At 43.6% G+C, this 19,188-nt stretch overlaps 1 protein-coding gene across 10 annotated transcripts in view; it reads left to right on the forward strand.

The window, feature by feature from the left end:
- ABCC9 (ATP binding cassette subfamily C member 9) overlaps positions 1-19,188 on the forward strand; it is a 133,373-nt gene that overhangs the window by 33,432 nt on the left and 80,753 nt on the right. For 9 of the 10 annotated variants that reach the window (XM_089769722.1, XM_075898363.2, XM_006121258.5 and 6 more), the window contains 3 exons: positions 12,672-12,866; positions 17,454-17,612; positions 18,830-18,985. In XM_089769722.1, the coding sequence (XP_089625848.1) occupies positions 12,672-12,866; positions 17,454-17,612; positions 18,830-18,985 (510 nt within the window). The remainder of the gene's footprint in view (positions 1-12,671; positions 12,867-17,453; positions 17,613-18,829; positions 18,986-19,188) is intronic. The other variant, XM_089769729.1, reaches the window with a different exon arrangement.

The raw sequence follows: 19,188 nt of genomic DNA on the forward strand, positions 1-19,188 counted from the left end.
TAAGTGTTGTGTATTGGGTTGTAGATATAGATTTTGTTATAGTAACTGAGTTACGTCACTGGGGTCAGCCCAGCTGGTTTGGGTTTGTTCTAGTTAGTTCTGTGCTATGCAATAAAATGGACACTTGCAACTACTCAAGCTCTCTGTATTTCCACTGATTTCTTCCTATACTGTGAAACTCCCCACAACATAACAAATGGCAACGAAGGTGGGATACCTGTGCTGCCTCCAGCAACAAAAGAAGTAAAAGTCAATGTAAGAAAACAAACTTTTTTTTTTGGCTGTTCTGGAACGTGGGGGTAAGAACTGACTGCTACACTGTGCAAACTGAAACTAAGATCACGGAACCCAGAGACTGAAAAAGAAAAAAAAAACGGGGGGAAGGAGGATTTGGAATGCAGCAGCCATGGCTACACTTACAGGGTCACTGGGACCTTTTGAGGAGACTATAGAGCAATGGCACATATATACTGAGCGTTTTGAACTTTTTGTTATTGCAAATGACAAAGAAGACAAGAAGTGATGAAGGGGCTAAGACCTACTCTTTGCTACGCAGTTTGCTGCTACCTGTTAATCCAGAGACCAAATCTTACAGTGACATTGTGGAAATCCTGGGGTCACATTATACTCCAAAACCATTGGTAATTGCAGAAAGGTACAGGTTCCATAACAGAGACCAAAAAGAGAGTGAAACAATTGTTCAATTTGTAGCAAATTTGAAAAAGCTTGCTGAACACTGTGAATTTAAGTAGATGTTAAATGATGCCATATGTGACAGGTTAGTGTGTGGCCTGCACAGTGAAGCTATACGGAGGCGTCTGTTAACAGAAGCTCAACTCACCCTACAGAAGGCCATTGATATTACGGTCTCCATGGAACTGGCCACACAGGAGGCACAATACCTTAGTGCACTCCCTACGGTGCAGAAAATGTCCCAAGAACCTACCCATAAAACAGTGGGGAGCCAGGAATGTTATCGCTGTGGTAAGCCAGGTCACCGTGCATCAGAATGCTGGTGTAAGAACCTAGTGTGTGTGTCGACAGTGTGAAAAAAAGGACACATTGAGCGTGCCTGCAGACAAAAGAAAAAAAAGGCCTGTAGTCTGGCAGAACAAAAAGGAAAATCTGCATACCATCGAGCAGATGCCTGATGATCAAGGTGACACCCTGTCTGAAGAAGATGTGCCATGCTATGTTTTGTCTTTGGAAGTGGGCTCCCATGAATACTGGGTAACCCCACTGTTGGATGGCAAACCGGTACGCATGGAAGTGGACACTGGTGCAGCAGTTTCATTGGTCTCAGACACGGTGTATAAGGAAAAGCTGAAGCATCTTCCACTTAAGGCAACAAAGATCATTCTGAAGACATATATGGGGGAAGCAGTACATCTATTGGGCACTACTGATGTTAAGGTGGAACTAAATGGACAGACTGTGTAATTACCACTGTTTGTGGTGAAAGGCCATTACCAGGGGCGGCCCATGAGTATAAGCCACCCCCTCAAAATGTTAGTCAACTTCACTCATTTCTAGGACTATTGAACTATTATGGAAGGTTTATTTCACAGCTAGCCACACTATTAAAACCACTTCATGAGTTCCTTGGCCAGAACAAGGTCTGGAAATGGACTGACACACCTGTGACGTTGCATTTAACAAGACTAAATGTGCATTGCTAAATGCAGAGGTCCTGACACATTTTGATTCATCCTTACCTTTACAGTTGGCCTGTGATGCCTCCCCATATAGAGTGGGAACAGTCTTGTCACACATTATGCCTTCAGGAGAGGAGAAACCAATTGCTTTTGCTTCAAGCACCTTAAGCAAGGCTGAAACAAACTATGTGCAAATTGAACATGAAGCATTGGGAATCGTTTTTGGGATTCGGAAATTTCATCAATACCTGTTTGGATGGAAGTTTACACTTCTCACTGACCATCAACCTTGATGGCAATTTTTCGTCCACACATAAGTATTCCACCATTGGCTGCTAGTCGTATGCAACGACAGGCATTGTGGCTTTCAGGACACACATATGAGATCAGATATCAGAAATCTACTCTGCATGGCAATGCAGATGGTTTCTCTAGGCTGCCTTTGCCAGTCAAACATCAAGATAGTGGCCAGAAGGAAATCTTCTACTTTGAACAGGTAGAGAACACGCCCATCACTGCTGCACAAGTTAAGAGAGTAACTTGTGTTGACCCAATTCTGTCCCAAGTTATGGACCTAGTGATGCATGGAACATCTCTACGGAATTCTCAGGTCTCACCTGACCTTGTCCCCTACATGTCCAGGAAAATATAGTTATCAACCCATTTGGGGTGCTTGTTATGGGGAATACGTGTCATTATTCCAAAAATACAGAGACAACAGATGTTAGAGCAGCTGCATCCAGGTCTCTGTGGAATGGTGCGCCTGAAAGAAATTGCACAAAGCTATTTTTGGTGGCCTGGCTTGGACAGTGACATTGAAGAGAAGATAAGAGCTTGTATTTCTTGCCAAGGTGTGAGGAATGGACCTCAATTGGCACCTCTACACCTATGGGACTGGCCTGAAAAACCATGGCAATGTATTCATGTTGATTTTGCTGGCCCATTTGAAGGTAGCATGTTATTGGTGGTAGTAGATGCTCATTCCAAATGGCCAGAAGTCTGGATAATGCCTTCCACTACAGCTGAGAGTACTAGCCAAAAACTATGGGGAATCTTTTGTCATTTTGGTCTTCCTGAACAATTTGTGAGTGACAATGGTCCACACTTTGTCTCTCAGGAGTTTGGAAATTTTATGAAAGCAAACGGGATCCATCACATCACTTCAGCACCATATCACCCAGTCACATATGAATTGGCTGAAAGGTTTGTCCAGACAATGAAACAAGCTTTGAAATTGGCTAGAGGACATTCACTCATACAAAAGAGTCTGGACACCTTCTTACTATCCTACAGAAACACTCCTCAGGCTACCACCAAAGTGTCCCCAGCTTTTCTAATGATGGAACGTCAGCTACGCACTTTCTTTGATTTGCTGAAACCTTCAGAACCGCAACAAATTGTCCAACATCAGCAGCAAGGTCAAGTCATCAGCCATGCATCCAGGGCAATAGATTGAACCTTTAGTCCTGGACAGCCAGTTTTGACTCGGAACTATGCTCCTGGAACTAAATGGGTCCCTGCCACTATTACTTTTCAAACAGGACCTGTTTTCTCTACTGTCCAGACTGTGAAGGATCTCATCTGGCAGCAGCATGTAGATCAGTTATTGACAGGTTATTCCTGCTCCCAGACACATCTCCAGTTGAGTTGCTCGTCCTTCCCACTGCTGGTGAGCTACCGTGTCAAGAATCACCTGCTCCTGACTCTCCTCCTCCGTCACCACCTGTGGCAAACATACACCCACTCCCTGAGCAGGCTGATCTAACAGCCTCACCTGTTCATACTTCAGGTTTCCCAGCCCAGTGTCAGGCCTGCACCCATAACACCATCGGGTGCAAGAACGCCAGACGTCCGCCATAATGCACCTAGAGAAAGGAGTCCTCCTCAATGGCTAGACCTTTAGTTGAGATTAACTCACAGATGGGGCAAAAGAATCCCCAGGGTTAGCTGGGAACTTGAGGTGGTCTGCCCTCATTTCATAGTTAGTTTTTGTTTTCTTAAGAGGACGTTTTTATTAAGGAGGGAGGAATATGTTGTGCATTGGGTTGTAGATATTGTCCGAGACAGAACATCAGGAATGACTGCCCGTCGCAGGGAGCCATAGCCTGTAATACCTCTGAGGCTGGTATAGGGGGCTCTGTCTGTGAGGTGGAGTGTTTTCCATATAAGGGCATGTAAATTAATAATCTTCCCCTGCTCGCTCCACCCATTGCAGTAACAGATCAGCCAGTGGGCTGACTGGTGCTCAGGCCTGCTACTCCACCCACTGCAGCAAAAACCAACCTATGGGGTGATAAGTTCACAGGCAATAAAACAGGCAGGCAGCCTCTCTCTCACTGGGGATTCGCATTGAGTGAACGCCTGGCCTGATCACCCAGACGCCTTGCACCCCCCGCTCTTGAGTCTTACTGAGCGTACTCCGAGTTGGTCGACCCGAGTGGAGACAGTTTATGAGCGTGTGACCGGTACTTGTGTTCCTGCTGTCTCCAGAACTGGTATAACACCCCCCCCCACCATCATCCCTATCCTAATTGATTTTTTAGTTGTCCTTATTGCTTGCCAAGTGACAGTGGCTAAAAAGTTACTAAGTTAGTTTATAAATAGTTGTGGTTTAGGTTTTTTACTGTTTCCTTGTATAAAGTTGTGTAAATAGTCAGCCCTATGGATAATACCAGTGTTAATTCAACTGTTCCTAACCCCTGGGCAGTTATTGGGAATTATTGTGATTTAGAAAAGCCTCAGGGAATTGTTTTGTGTTGTCTGGCAATCTGTTTAATTTTTGTTCTGATGATTGTCTGGCGCCATCAAAATAAAATCAGTTTGTACTTTTTGAAACCCCCAGTTGTGGTCTCATCCTTTCCGGCATCCCTTCGAACCTCGTATATTACGGGGACTGACAGATATAGATCTTGTTGTTATAGTAACTGAGTTAGGTCACAGGGTGGGCCCAGCTGGTTTGGGCTTGTTCTAGTTAGTTCTGTGCTATGCAATAAAATGGACACTTGCAACTACTCAAGCTCTCTGTATTTCCATTGATTTCTTCCTATACTGTGAAACTTCCCATGACATAACAATAAAGAGAGTGCTTTTTTAACTAGCAACCTTGTACCAGGCCTAAGATATACACTAACAATGGTAGCCGTTGTGCTTTGCATGCCTTCCAGTGGAAAGCATGGCCTTTATCACATCCCCCACACCAGCAGAGAGGCTACTGCAGAGGAAAAGGTGGAAAAGGGGAATATATGGTAATGTGTTCCATGAGATATCAGAACACCTCCGGGACAGCTGATACAGAGCTCACAGCCTGGAGGATTTCATTATCTGAAAAACTGGACATGGACATGGGCATGGGGAGCCAGACAGCATCCTGGGAGCATGTGTGTGCCATGCAGGATGAGGTGTTGCTGATTATGAAGGACCAATCAGCCATGTTGAGGGGGTCTGATTGAGCTCAGAGAAAAGCATCTTGAGGCTAGCCTCCCTCTGCAGCCCCTGCACAATAGCCTGCAAACTAGGGGTAGATGAGTGTGCCGCAGGGCCCAGGGCAGCGCCGCAGGGCCCCGGGCAGCACAATTTTGCGGGGCCCCCCCTTTGACATGGCGCATGCGCCGTGGTGCCACGGTGCATATGCGGAGCCTCTGGAAGCGCAGAGCCTGGGGCAGCCGCCTCACTTGTCCTGCCGTAAATCTGCCGCTGCTGCAAACATCCACCTGTTCCCAGTTCCCCTCCCTCAAACATTCCAGGATTTGTGTGGGGGAGGTGCAGTATCCCTTCCACTGAACATCATGGGCAGGTAATATTAAGAAAAGGTGGCCATATGGAGCCCTTTGATGAGTAAGATTTCTGTGCTTTCAAAGACAAGCTGAACTTGGTTTCTCCCTTCCTAATTTTATCATGTCATTTGCCCAAGGTTAAATTATTGTTCTGGTTTTTCTGTTTCTTTATGTTTGCTCAATAAAAGTTGATGTTTCAAGAAAGAAATATTCTTGATCTATTCCAATCGTAGGGATTGGGGGGGGGGGGGGAGACTGAGGGAAGCTGCTGAAATGAAGGGGATGGTATGGGAAGGCACAGTGCAGATAAGCTGTGCACATTACTGGGTCTCATTACTGAAATGGGTTTTCAAAGCCTCGTGAAGTAGCAGAGCATCTCGCTGGGCTCTCCCTATGACCCTGGCTAGTCAAAATGTAGCTGCCAGCCTGTCCACCTCCACACCTCACTCCTGAGGAAACTTCTCTTCCTTTTCCCCAGAGATATTTCAGAGCAGATGGTGATAACAGTGGGGATATTGCTTTCACTGAGGTAGAAGCTAGTAAACAAACTGCACCAGGAACTCTTTTAATGTCCAAAAGTGCATCCCACTCCATTCTGTCCTTGTTTAGCCTACTGTTGAACAGCTCCTTGCTGCTGTCCAGATGGCTGATATACAGCTTCATGAGCCATGGGATCAAGGGATAGGCTGGTTCTCTCACAATCATTACTGGCATTTCCAGAGTTGTTGACTCGAGTCCCATGACTTGAACTCGAGTCCGACTTAAGTCGCCTAGGTGACTCGACTTGAGACTTGACTTGAGACTTGAGACTTGACTTGAGAATTGATAATTTTGTTAAATCGACTTGGTGAAAAAATTGTCAGAAAATGCCGCTGTTCTGATACGCCCAGAGCGGCGATCACGGCCCCGCCTCCCAGCCGCGATCGCCACTCTGGGTGCATCAGAAGCCCGGTGGAGGTGTGGGGAGTGGCTGGGACACCCAGCGACTCCCCCCACCTCTGCCAGGTTTCTGCGCAATCACAGGCTCCTAGCGCCAATTGTGGCCCCTCCTTCCAGCCACTCTCCCTGCCTGGCTTCCTTCTGGTCCACAGCTGGAAAAATCAGAAAATACCAGACTGTCCGGTAGAATACCAGACACCTGGCAACCCTAAGTACTTCAGTCAAGTAAACAATTATTATATGCATGAAGATGTGAGATTTCAGATTTGTAAAAAATTAATTGATAAAAATATCATGTTTACTTGTCAACAATATGCTACATTGTTGTGGGTTACTTTCCTTTCGAAATTATGTAATACATGGTGAATGTGTTCCATTTTTTGTTGTTGTTTTGAATGCATCTAGGCGCAATTTCCGGTTTTAACATAGAGATACGACAACAACAATGCAAAAATATTCTATTGGCTTGGGATTTGCAAAAATCTTATTGATTGTATGTGTATTTCTGTTTATGAAATTTTACATTAATATGCCATTTTTGAAATGTCAAAGTGAACAAAAAGAAAAAATATAAAATTAAAATATTAAAATAATCAAAAAGTTAATATCCATCTGTGAAGAAAGAGCAAGAAAACTCAAAATGTCATAAACTTTGGATTTATTGATTTGACCAAAAAAACAGAGAACACACGATCAGCGAAGTGCAAATTCTGTGGGGTTGTAATCACAGATGGCATTGCAACAACTTCCAATTTTTGCACCATATAAAAACCCATCCGGGAAAGCACAGTGAGTATGAAAACTATCTGCGACAAACCACGATCAATCCCGCCTTACAGTGTAAAATACCGGATTTCATTATTAAGCATGATGATTAAGGTGTTTATGGAATAAATCATCCCAAACGAAGAATAGTCAGTTCTTTGGTTAGGGAAGTGATAATCAGTTGCTCACTACCACTTTCAATAGAAGAAAAACCGCAATTCAGGCGATTTTGTCATGTGTTGGATCCCCAGTCACGAGAAATAAGTCAGTCTTCGGTTATGACAGAACTGGACAATTTGTACCATAATGTGAAAACTGATGTGTTAGCACTTCTTACAGAGGCAGACACAATTGCACTGATGCTCGACATCTAGTCAGATAGAAGAATGAGAGGCTTTTAGGGAGTAATAGCCCACATGATAATAAGGTAAGCACTCATGACAAAATTGTTGTGTGAAAGGTTCCTTGGCCAGCATACTGGTGAGAACATTGCAGAAGTGTTTGAGAACATATGTGATTCTTATAAAATCAAGGATAAAATTAGATATGTTATAACAGACAATGCTGCAAACGTGTAAATCATTCACCATAGCATTTAACAACCATAAATCGGAGCAGCAAATTGATATGCAAGATGACACTTTGGAAAATGAAGAATTATGGGAAGACTTAAACCCAGAAGTCATTACATCAGTCATCTATCATGTAAACTCAAGTGGACCTCCAATTAAAAGACTAAGTTGCTTTGCTCATACTCTGCAACTCACTGTCAAGGATAGTCTCAAGGAGGCAAAAGTGTCAAAAATCTGCAGCCTTCTTCACACAAGAACCCTATTCAAAGAAGCCTTTGAAAGAAGGGTTGGTCTTCAGACTAGTATTCCCCAAACCAATGCCACCAGGTGGAACAGTACTCTCAGACAAATAAATGCTTTTTTGTCCCTGGATGAAGAAAAGCTGAAACACATGCTTGAAGAACAAAACCAGTATAATTTAAAACCCATCCAGAGGGATTATTCCCAACTAAGAGAACCAGTGTTGCTACTCCAGCCATTTCTGGACACCACAGATAAAGTGCAAGGTGAACAGCATGTTACTATTTCATCAGTGGTGCCATCAATAATTGGACTGTACCACCACCTTTTGGAATTTATTCCAACATACTTGGGGAACACGGTTACAGCTTTAAGAAGCAGTATTGAAAAACATTTCATTGGCATTTGCATTAATGCTGATTTGATACCATTACCAAATACTTTGGATGACACAGAAAAATCACTATTGGCTCTCAGTCATTTCATGTACTTTCTGGCAGCTGTGTTAGACCCTAATTTTTGCTTCTTTTTGGTAGCTGGAAAAAATTAGTTATGATGATGCTAAAACTAATGCTGTGAAAGCAGAAATTGTTTCACAACTTCACCAGTTTTGTTCAAATCCTCACAGTTTGTCTGCCTCTAGCTGTACTGGCCGTGACAATGTCTCAAACTCTGATGCTGATGGCCCACTAGTTAAAAAATCAAAACATGCATCCTCACTGTACGTTTATGAAAGGCCAGCTAACACCACCACACCACAGCCAGGAAATCTTTATGATGAGCTGCGACATTATCAAGAGCTAGCTGCTAAGATACCCCCAACAGATGATGGAATTGATGTGATGTCTTTCTGGAAAAGTCATGGAGAAAGCCTTCTATTGTTGCACAAGGCTGCTATGAGTGTGTTTATGGTTCCTGCCAGTAGTGCACCAGTTGAAAGGGGCTACGTCTAGACTGGTATGATTTTTCGCAAATGCTTTTAACTGAAAAGTTTTTCCGTTAAAAGCATTTGCGGAAAAGAGCGTCTAGATTGGCATGGACGCTTTTCTGCAAAAGCACTTTTTGTGGAAAAGCATCTGTGCCAATCTAGACGTGGTTTTGTGTAAGAAAGCCCCGATCGCCATTTTCGCCATTGGGGCTTTTTTGCGCAAAACAGTTTTTAGCTGTCTACACTGGCCCTCTTGCACAAAAACATTTCCGGAAAAGGGCTTTTGCCCGAACAGGAATGTCAAAGCATTTGTGCAAGAAGCACTGATTTTGGACAGTAGAACATCAGTGCTTTTGCGCAAAATCAAGCGGCCAGTGTAGACAGCTGGCAAGTTTTTGCGCAAAAGCACCTGCTTTTGCAGAAAAACTTGCCAGTCTAGATGCAGCCAGGGTGTTTAGCCAAGGACGGATTGTAATGCGCTCACATCATGCCAGACTGGGTGATAATGTGGTGGGAAAGAAAATATTTCTCAAATGTAATACTGAATACTAACCTCGTTAATGAACGAAGACTTTTTTTTATTTCTAATTTCATTTTGTGCACCTAGTGTTACATAGCTGTAGCTCAAGGCTGCTATGAATATGTTTGTATAAATACATAAAGTGTGTCGTTTGTTACCTTTTAGCTGAATAGTCGAAAAACTAAACAAGACTACTAGTTGTTAGCAAGTATGGCAAGTACGATTCAGATTTATGTTAATAAATGAAAACAGATAATGATTATTGTTATTTATCGATATTTACGGCTTGTACAAAAGTGACATGACTTTTTTTACATTAAGCCTTGAAACTCGACTTGAGACTTGAACTGTAGTGACTTGAGACTTGACTTGGACTTGACAATGATGACTTGAAGACAAAACTGGGCATTTCACAATCATCAGTGGTTGTTTTGAAATCTAGAGAGAAAGTCCCTGATTGAACTTTCCTGGCCAATCCACATTGATGTCAGTGAAATGCTCCCACCATATTATGCACCATCAACACTTGCAATACTATTGAGAAGTACCCCTTGTGGTTTATGTACTCTGACAAGGTGTTCTGGTATCAAGAGAGGGATATGTGTTTTGTCTATCACCCTATCACAGTTAGGGAACCCATCATGGCAAAAGCATCCATTATGTGCTGCATGTTGCCCAGAGTCACTATCCTTCCTAGCAGAAGCCAACTAATGGCCCTGCACACTTGGATCACAACAGCTCGGGTGGTGGATTTACCAACTCCCAATTTATTCCCAACTAACTGGGAGCAGTCTGGTGCTGTAAGTTTCAACAGAGTGATCATCACTCACTTCTCCACTCTCAAAGCAGGCCTTGCTTTAGTATAGCTGAACTTCAGAGCTGGGAAAATTTTTGCACACATTTTCTGAAAAATGGAATTCCACATTCATAAGTTCTGCACTTCTCGGTGCAGTAGCTGCATAACAATGTCTAAGGGCTTGGATGCAACCCTGCCCATCAGGACTTCACTTCTGGGACCAGAAATAGCAATCCACCATGTTCCACTGCTGTGCGACTGCCAGCAGCAGCTGGGAATTGTTTCAATCTATGACTTGCAGCAGGGCTGCTTAAATGACATTGCAGTGGTCCACCCAGCAGCTTCTGTCTTGGCTCTGGACATACTGCAGAATAAGGTATAAGGTGTTTGTAATGTTCACAACAACAGTAAACAGCTGAACAGAGTCCCTGCTTCGAGGGCTATGGTGTATGTGCACCTAAGCCAAACTTTTTAAAAAAGATATGAAAAAAATCATGGGTTGTTTGCCATTGATATTAGGGAAGGGGAGCAAAAAATTGCAACATGGGAAGTCACAGCCATTTCCCCTTATGATACTGTTTTGATCCCAGGAGGCACTGCAAATCCATCCTAAAACTCCCTGCAGCTGGTTGTACGGTGGGTTAGCTACCCTTGTGCACTGCTCCGTGCATTGATCCAAGCAGTGCTAGTGAAGACACATTCCACCAACTTAATGAGCATGATAGTATGGGCACACCTGCCTGACAACAGCAGTGGCTAGATGTTGACTTAAAGTTGTAGTGTAGACAAGCCCTTAGACATCTAAAGATTCATAGAGACACCTAAAAGAATTTTCCAAAGCCCCTTAGGTGACTAACTCCCATTTCCTTCAGTGGAAGTTACCCACTAAATACCTCTCTGTATCTTTTAAATATCTTTAAAAGTCTGGCTCCTAGCAGCTAAATGCCAAATGGCTTTTCTGCTACAGCTACTGTCTTTCCCTACATACAAATGTAATTATTAACAAGAGGAGCTGAAAGCCTTAATGTAATAAGCTTATCTACTTGTTCCCTGGGCTGTATATCTAACAGTGCTGAATTTTTCCTTGCTATAATCACTCTAATTTAGTCACATTCCAATTCAGGTCTTCTGCCTTCCCATATGAAAACTACCCCTCCTTTTTTGGCATTGTCCACACATTATATCACTGTTGAATTTGTGCCAAAGAAATACCGAAGGGAGAAACACATGAAATGACTGTGCAAAGTGTCAAACCATATTTGTTTTTGTCTATTTACTAGAATTAGCTGAAAGACAAATGTCTGTAGGAACACTCATAAAAGGCCAGGGTTACAATCTTGAGGCATAAGTACAGCTAGAAGAATGACAGGTGCATTTTTAGAGAGACAAGGTGCATGAGGCAGTATCTTTTACTAGACCAACTTCTACTGCTGTGAGAGACAAGTTTTCAAGCTTACACAGTGCTCTTCTTCAGGACTTGGAAAGTTACTCAAATTATCACAGCTACATACAAAGTGAAACAGATTATTTTGCATAAGTAGTTACTGTAAATTTCAAGGGACAATCCAAGGTGAAGTGGCCCATTAACACTCTTCCCATGATAGGGAGGAAAGGATTGGGGAAAGCAGCTTGAGGGATGTGGGAAATTTGTTAGTCTGTTGTAATGAGCTTTTGTTGTTTGTGAGAAGCGTTTGCCTGGACCACACAGAAATTCTCTGTAGGGTACAGATCCACTGAATGAAACATTTTTCTCCATAGATCCAAAGATCTTAAGATCTGTCATGTAGCCTCCAGCTGGCCACATGACTATGTATGAAGATTGCTTTAGAGCAATGGTTCACGGATTCTTAGCATTTTTATGTCAGAAGAGACCAGATCATCCAGTCTGACCACCTGCATATCATAGGCCATTACATTTCATCTAGTTACCACTGTATTGAGCTTAGTAACTTGTGTATGACTAAAGTATAATTTGTGTTTGACTAAAGAACATCTTCTAGAAAAACATCCAGTCTTGAGCTGAAGACATTAAGAGATGGACATTTCGGTGCATGACGTCCTGTTTGAGTGTATTTATCTGGGTCTGAGCCTGCAAACCTTTACTCACATCAGTCTTTACTCTTTCAAGTACCATTGACCTCACACAAGCAGGATCAGGCCTTCTATATATTATACAAATGACAATGATAAATAGCAATCTGTGGCTACATCTGACTTTTCTCAGATGCACAATAATTGTTTTGACTTTGGGGGGGAACCATAACAAACAAGATCAATGTGTTTTAGGGTAAGTTTTGTTATTGTGAAAATAATCTGAGACTCTATCAAATTGTCTGTCTGTCTTGTCTCTCTACCTAATCTAATTTATAACCCTTCCATAAAACACTTGGGCATCCAAAAAGGCATAAGAGCAATAAAATGGAAGCTGCCATAAAGCTGACAGTGAGGCTAATTCTTGGTGCATTAATTCCTCTGTTTTCCAGAAAAAGGTGGCAAACCAGCCGAATCGGATTCCCTCTATATGGTTAGCAATGTACAGGGCTTTTGGACGGCCAATCCTTCTTAGCAGCACCTTCCGTTACTTGGCTGACCTGCTGGGATTTGCTGGGCCACTATGCATTTCTGGCATAGTCCGTAGCTTCCAAAATACTAATCAAAATTATACAACAAGTGCAAAAGTAAGTAGTCAATATTGATTAAAAGACTTTGTGTAGCATCAGTTTTTGAGGCTTTCTGTATTCCAGCTGTGTATTCTTATTGGCAACTGATAACCATTTTGTTACTTTCATTATTTCTTTCAAGTGAAATGAGTGTTGGTTGAAGGGGGTTGCTAGATTCTCAGACTTGGAAGTTGAAGTGTTTGGGTTGTCACAGTGCAAATACAGCATAGGCAGGGGCAGTGCAAGCATCCCCATACCTTTCTGCTAATGTTTGTCTCTGTTCAACCTCCTGGATAAATAGCTAAGGGGCAGTTACTAGAAGCTTGTAGAAGTAGGTTAGAAAAAAAACTTGTGGAACTAGAAGAGAGAATTCTCTTCACAGGGTTAGACCACACGACTGTACCCACAGTGTTGGATTGCAAGAGCGTAAGAACTATTAAAGCTCTTTATCATCACTGTAAGAACGCTTTGGATCACAGCCACAGAGTCAAAAGTCAAAGTACATTTTCTTCATTGGAACCTTAAATTCTGGTTTCATTGCACAATCAAAGAATGAGGTGTTTCACTTCAGAAGTGATAATTTTTGCTCTGAAATTTGGGAAACCACAGGTCTGTTTTCATTCTCAGTGCACTTTTCAATGTATCCATTTCCTGTCGTTTTAATTACCGCTGGCTGGGGCAAACACCTTTTGGAACCTGTGAATTTAAGGAGAGCTCAGAATAAATGGAAGAACTTAAAACCTCTGCCAGAGAAGTCAGACTGGCCTGATGACTCTTGAACTGCTTTCAAAATACATGTAATGTATTTTCATAAGCTTCCTCCCCGTTGCCCTGGCCATTTTGTTTGGCTTTTAAATTTTCTACCAATTTTAGATAAGCTCTTATTTCTGTCTCTCCCATCATCCTCTTGTCTGAGAACTTCCCAAACATTAATTAATGTATCTAACATAATCCTCCCCCTACTTGAGATAGGACAGTATTATTATCCCCAGTGCACAAATAGAGAACTGAGGTATAGACAGAAATTAAGAGCTAGCATTTCAAAGATATTTACGTTCCTACAGATATAGCTAAGCACCTAATGGGAGTCTCAAACAGAGCCGGCTCTAGGCTTTTTGCTGCCCCAAGCAAAAATTTTTTAAAGCAGTTTAAACTCTTTCCTGCACCCAGAAAATGGAAAATAAACTCCTTTATGCTCCTTATCTCATTGCCCTTCTTTCAAGCATACCCCTCCGGATTTATTCCCCACCCAGACTGGGAGACGAGTTCAGGAATTTTCCTGCCTTAAAATCTAACAATCGCGAGCGTCTCCTTCCCCGCTGCTCTCTCCTTTCAGTAAAAGGCTCCCAGGTCTGACTTTCCATTGCCACTTAATTAACAGGAATGTCCCCTAACATCCTCTCCCCCCCCCCCCCGCAGTCCCCGCTTTCCCATCACCGCCTCCTCCCAGGGACCTGCTCCTGTAAAATGCCTCCTCGTCTAGGTTCCCAGAATATCCTACACATCAAAGGCGATATGAGGGCTGGGGATGGGGGAGGATTAGGACAAGCGGGGCTGGGGGCACCACTCAGTTTGTCCCAGAGCCATGAAAAAGAGTCACCTGGACAATCCAGCTCCTAAATCTCTCTCGACTCTTCCCCGACACATGCTGGGTTTGCCTGCGAGCAGCTGGGACTGACACTTAATGGGGAGGGGAGGGAGGAAGGCTAGTACCACAGCTGTAACCCCCATGTGGGACTGGGCGCTCTTCGGCGAACAGGGCTGCATGGGACCCGCCCCCCCAGCTATCCCTAGCAAAGGAGCTGCCGCTTCAGGCCCCGATCCCTGCTCACATTAGCCTGCAACATGTTGGATGGGGGTAGGGGGTGGGAGCTGAGCCACACTCTCTGGGGAGCCCCAACAGGTATTGCCTGCCATTTAGACACCAGCCTGCTGACAGATGGAATCTGATGCAACAACCGCAGCAGTGTTGGGGAACCCAAAGCTGGTTTCAACCACTGTCCAGCTCACAAGAGGGTCTAGCCAAGATCTAGGCCTCTGGCAGCCCAGGCAATAAGCAGCCTGGCACAGGGGAGGGGTTCTCATCCCCAGCCCAAAAGCTGGTTCATTTACTCGGCTTGGGAAGAGGATGGGAGTCAATCGCTGGCCCTTCCTGGGGCACAATCCCCATTGCTGCCCCAGGAGTTGGGCTCCAGCCCTGCCTTTCCATACAGCCCTGAGCTGAACGGGCCAGCTCAAGAGCAGGTGAGAAAGCCCAGTGCATGGCACCCTTCCTTTCTGCACAGGACAGCCCCTGGCTGTCTCCCTAGCCAGCTTCTTGGCAAAGGCCCCAGCAGAAAAGCACTTGGTTCTCAACCCTGCCGGTCAACAACTGCTGGTGGCAGAACTGGCATCACTGGGAGCCCCAGGGGCAGTTGGCCCCGCGTTGACTCACCTGTGAGTTTCCGAAGCAGTGCGGGCTTAGCCCGGGAGCGCGATACAGTGCGTGGCTCCCAACTGCCGCCTTTCCAGGAAGGGGTTTGAGTCTGAGAGCTGAGCTCATAGGAGGCTCCCCTGGGTGTCTCCCAAAGTCACCTTGGTCCAAGGTCTTAAAGGGTCTGGAGACATGGTATGGGTTCATGCTTTCCAAATCTCTTTCATCTGGAAATCAGGATGGAAATTTCATGAGAACGAGCTTTTTGTAACAGTTCCAGTACATCCTGCTTCCAGCTGGATTAGAAATACCGCAAGAACAGCTTTCCTCCTAGTATTTTGGTACATTCACTTCCCTTCTTGAATGAAACAGCGCAGCACAGAAAAGCATGACAACGAGAAAATGCAAACAAAATGAGTTAAAGAAAAGTCTTTTCATCCTCGTGAGGCATTCACGTCCCATGTGTGGTGAAGGCTTAGCAGATCTATTCTTATGTTATTCAGAATGGTTCTTCCAACTTCAACAGTCAGATTGTAGGTATAGACATTTTTTGCTTTTTTTTAATTCTGAGAAGGAATTTAATTACGTAAAATACAAATAAAATATCAACAACTGTCCCAATATAATACAAAGTTATCTTCTTCAGTTGCTTTGTAGTCTAGGTGAAATGAGTTCCCATTTCAGTGGGTAGGTGACTTCAGCCAAGAATGCACCACAGAAGTCAAGAACAAAATGGGCCTGATGAATAAAATATTCTCTTAACTCCGAGCATGTGCTCTGATGGAATAACTTAAGAAAGCTTGTACTATTGTTTGCCTGTGCTGTACTTGTGATAGAAATAATTGAAAAGCATGACTCTCCAGGACTATCAAATCAACCCGTAGGAACAATATTACTTGCTTTATGAAGCCCTGTCAGTACCTGTTGTGGAGTTATTGATTCTCTGCTAAATGTTGCCATTTCTGACTTGCCCATTGCTGCCAGCAGACAAAGTGCTATGTTTCAAATCTAGCAGATGTCAGAAACCTTGGTGCTCATTTTTAAAATGAAGTTATATTGTTAATGGTTTGGGGGAAAAAGGGTGAAACTTATCATTCAGCCATCTTTTTAAAAAGGAACGCTTGCAACCCTGCAGAATCTAAATACGTCATGCAAGCTTGCTACAGTCACCCAGGGGGCACCACTGGTCCAAGATATGGAACACTTAAACCAAGCTCCACATTGGAAGAAGAAATTATTTGCACCTGCTCTTCCTTTTCATCTCCTGCCCTACAGATTCTTTCATTGTGACTCCAGCTGCCAGACACAGACTTCACAATAAATCACTCTGATAGAACTATAGTGTGGTCTGTGGTACATACCTGCTCATGCAAGGCAAAATGAAGAAGAGGGTTGGTGGCAAGCAGGTTGGAGGAGCTTTGACTCTTCCTTTCCCCAGTGCACTGACCAATTCAGCTGCATCCATGCCAGGACTAGGGCTGGTGCAAATTACCTCTGCCCTGGAGAAAGGTGGGGAGGAGCTTGTTGAAAAAAATCCAGATGTTTTGATTTTTCAGTTCACAATAGGGACACATTTTTCCACAAAATGTTGAAGAACTGAAGAATTTGAAGTGCCTAAGAAAAGCATAAAATGTCACAAGACTCATGATGAAATTTCAAGAACTGACCACACTGTCTTTGTGTTGAGCATGCCGATTTGGTCCTCGTCTCCCTGTAACTGTTCACTTGTCCATGAAAGATCAACAGCCAATCATTCAGCATTAAGGCAGGTGGGAATTGCTTCTCTCACATCCTGAGTGCCAGAATCTTGGCTGTCAGAGTTCTGGTTTTATCCATCCGTGATGGTAGATACTGCCTGACTGTATAGTTGAATTGCTGCCCTCTATTTGGAATCAGAATTTCCTGTCAGATTTCCACTAAGAGCAATCCTCCATCAGCAGATGTGTTAAATGGTAGAGCAGGAACATCTGGATTCTGTCCCTGTGGTTGCAAAGAGGTTCCAGGTGGTCCTAGTAAGCAGTATAGCCAGAATTATGGTTTTATGGGTAGCCAAAGCTTTGCCACAGTATTATTAATCCTATTGTGCCCTTGTGAAAACAATCTTCTGATTTCCAATGTCCAAATAACAGAGCATCTTTGCAACATACAAAGTTGTCTAAAAAACCTTTTCTTCTCTTTCTTTTTGGTCTAAGGATCCATCAAATCCATACCTCTCCTCACAGGATTTTTTCAGAAATGTCTATGTCCTACCAGTTCTTCTCTTCCTGGCCCTCATTCTGCAGAGGACATTTCTGCAGGCTTCCTATTATGTCACCATAGAAACTGGCATCAACTTACGAGGTGCCTTACTGGTGAGTAAAGATATTATTTCCAAGATTGGCATGCTGTAAAATGCCCTAGTAATGGCTCCACATTTTATTCTTTCACTACTTTGTCCTTTATCCGTGAAATGTTGAACTACAGCTGAGGATTGGTATCACAATATCTTCTGGAGCTTGTAAAGACAGGGTTCTGAGACAATTTGTACAGTGGAAGGGCTGAGAATCATTTAACTGAACTAAAAACCTGGATATGATGGAAATTAGTTCAAGCCAGGAGATGTGACAGCACTCCTAGTACCCTACGTTCTAGCATCAATGTGTAAAGTTTGAACTCCCTCTATCATAGACTGAAAACATAACCATTGTTTTACTCTAAAACCTATATACTACATTGGGAGTGCAGTCCTAAAATCCACCCCAAACTCAGATCTCCTGTTTGGCTGTACAAAATGCTCTCCACCGGGTCACTCTGAATCTGTTTGCCTTTATTGTTTACTGCTTGAAAACTTAATAGAAAACATGACATAAATTATTTTATAATTACAGGGTTTCTGTCTGCCAATTACTGTAATTGATCCTAATTTTAGAGTTCTTTGAATTTATGTTAAGACTTATTTATATTTTTCATCAAAAGTAAGCTGCATTATTTCTCATCCCATGTCCCTATTCTCTACACTTTGCTGTCATTTTTGTTATGATCTTGATTTCATATGAGCACCACTCTTGCAGCCCTTGACCAGGGCTGGCCTGAGCCATTCGTGCACCCCAGGCTCCAGGAGTGCGGCACCACCCCCGGGAGTGTGGCACACGCGCGGCCCCGCCCCCAGGTGCCCGGCGCATGCGTAGCCCCACCCTGAGCGCCTGGCACATGTGCGGCCCTGCCCCTGCCCAGTCTGGCAGCCCTGCGCAGCGCCCCCTATAATGGGGCGCCCCAGGTGGTAGCCCAATCAGCCCGTAGCTTGGGCCGGCTCTGCCCTTTACTGAAAGAGCCGTCCCATGAAGGCAAATTCATTGCTACTGAATAAGGTCTGTGCAGTCACACCAGGGAGATGTTTAGGCCAGTGGCACTGTTTATAATGACTAAAGGAGTAACAAAAATTGAGGCAATAATTCTACAATTTATTCCCTATGTGCTTTCAAAATCTCTCTGTTTGGGGACTGCAGGAATGGACAATCTCTGTTACTGACATTTACAATGTCTGGTGGCTGTTGTAACTTTATATACTGTACTTTATTCCTCCCTACAGGCAATGATATACAACAAGATCCTGAGGCTGTCCACGTCCAACTTGTCCATGGGAGAGATGACCTTGGGACAGATCAATAATTTGGTTGCCATAGAAACAAATCAGCTGATGTGGTTCTTGTTTCTGTGTCCCAATCTCTGGGCCATGCCCGTTCAGGTAGAGCATCAAAGTAAGGGCCTAATTTTTAGAAGAAACCCCCCTGAAAACAGAAGATATTCTAAACACAATGTACATCATTGAGGCTATTTAAGAAACAAGTGGACACTGTAGCATTGGACTATAGTTATAAATGCAAAGCTCTGGGCAGGAAGAGAACTAAAGGATAGAACTGTCTTCTCCAAAGGCTAAGAAGTAGTATC

This window comes from Pelodiscus sinensis, chromosome 1 (assembly GCF_052426305.1).
Source record: "Pelodiscus sinensis isolate ZL-2025 chromosome 1, ASM5242630v1, whole genome shotgun sequence".
NCBI classification, from domain to species: domain Eukaryota; kingdom Metazoa; phylum Chordata; order Testudines; family Trionychidae; genus Pelodiscus; species Pelodiscus sinensis.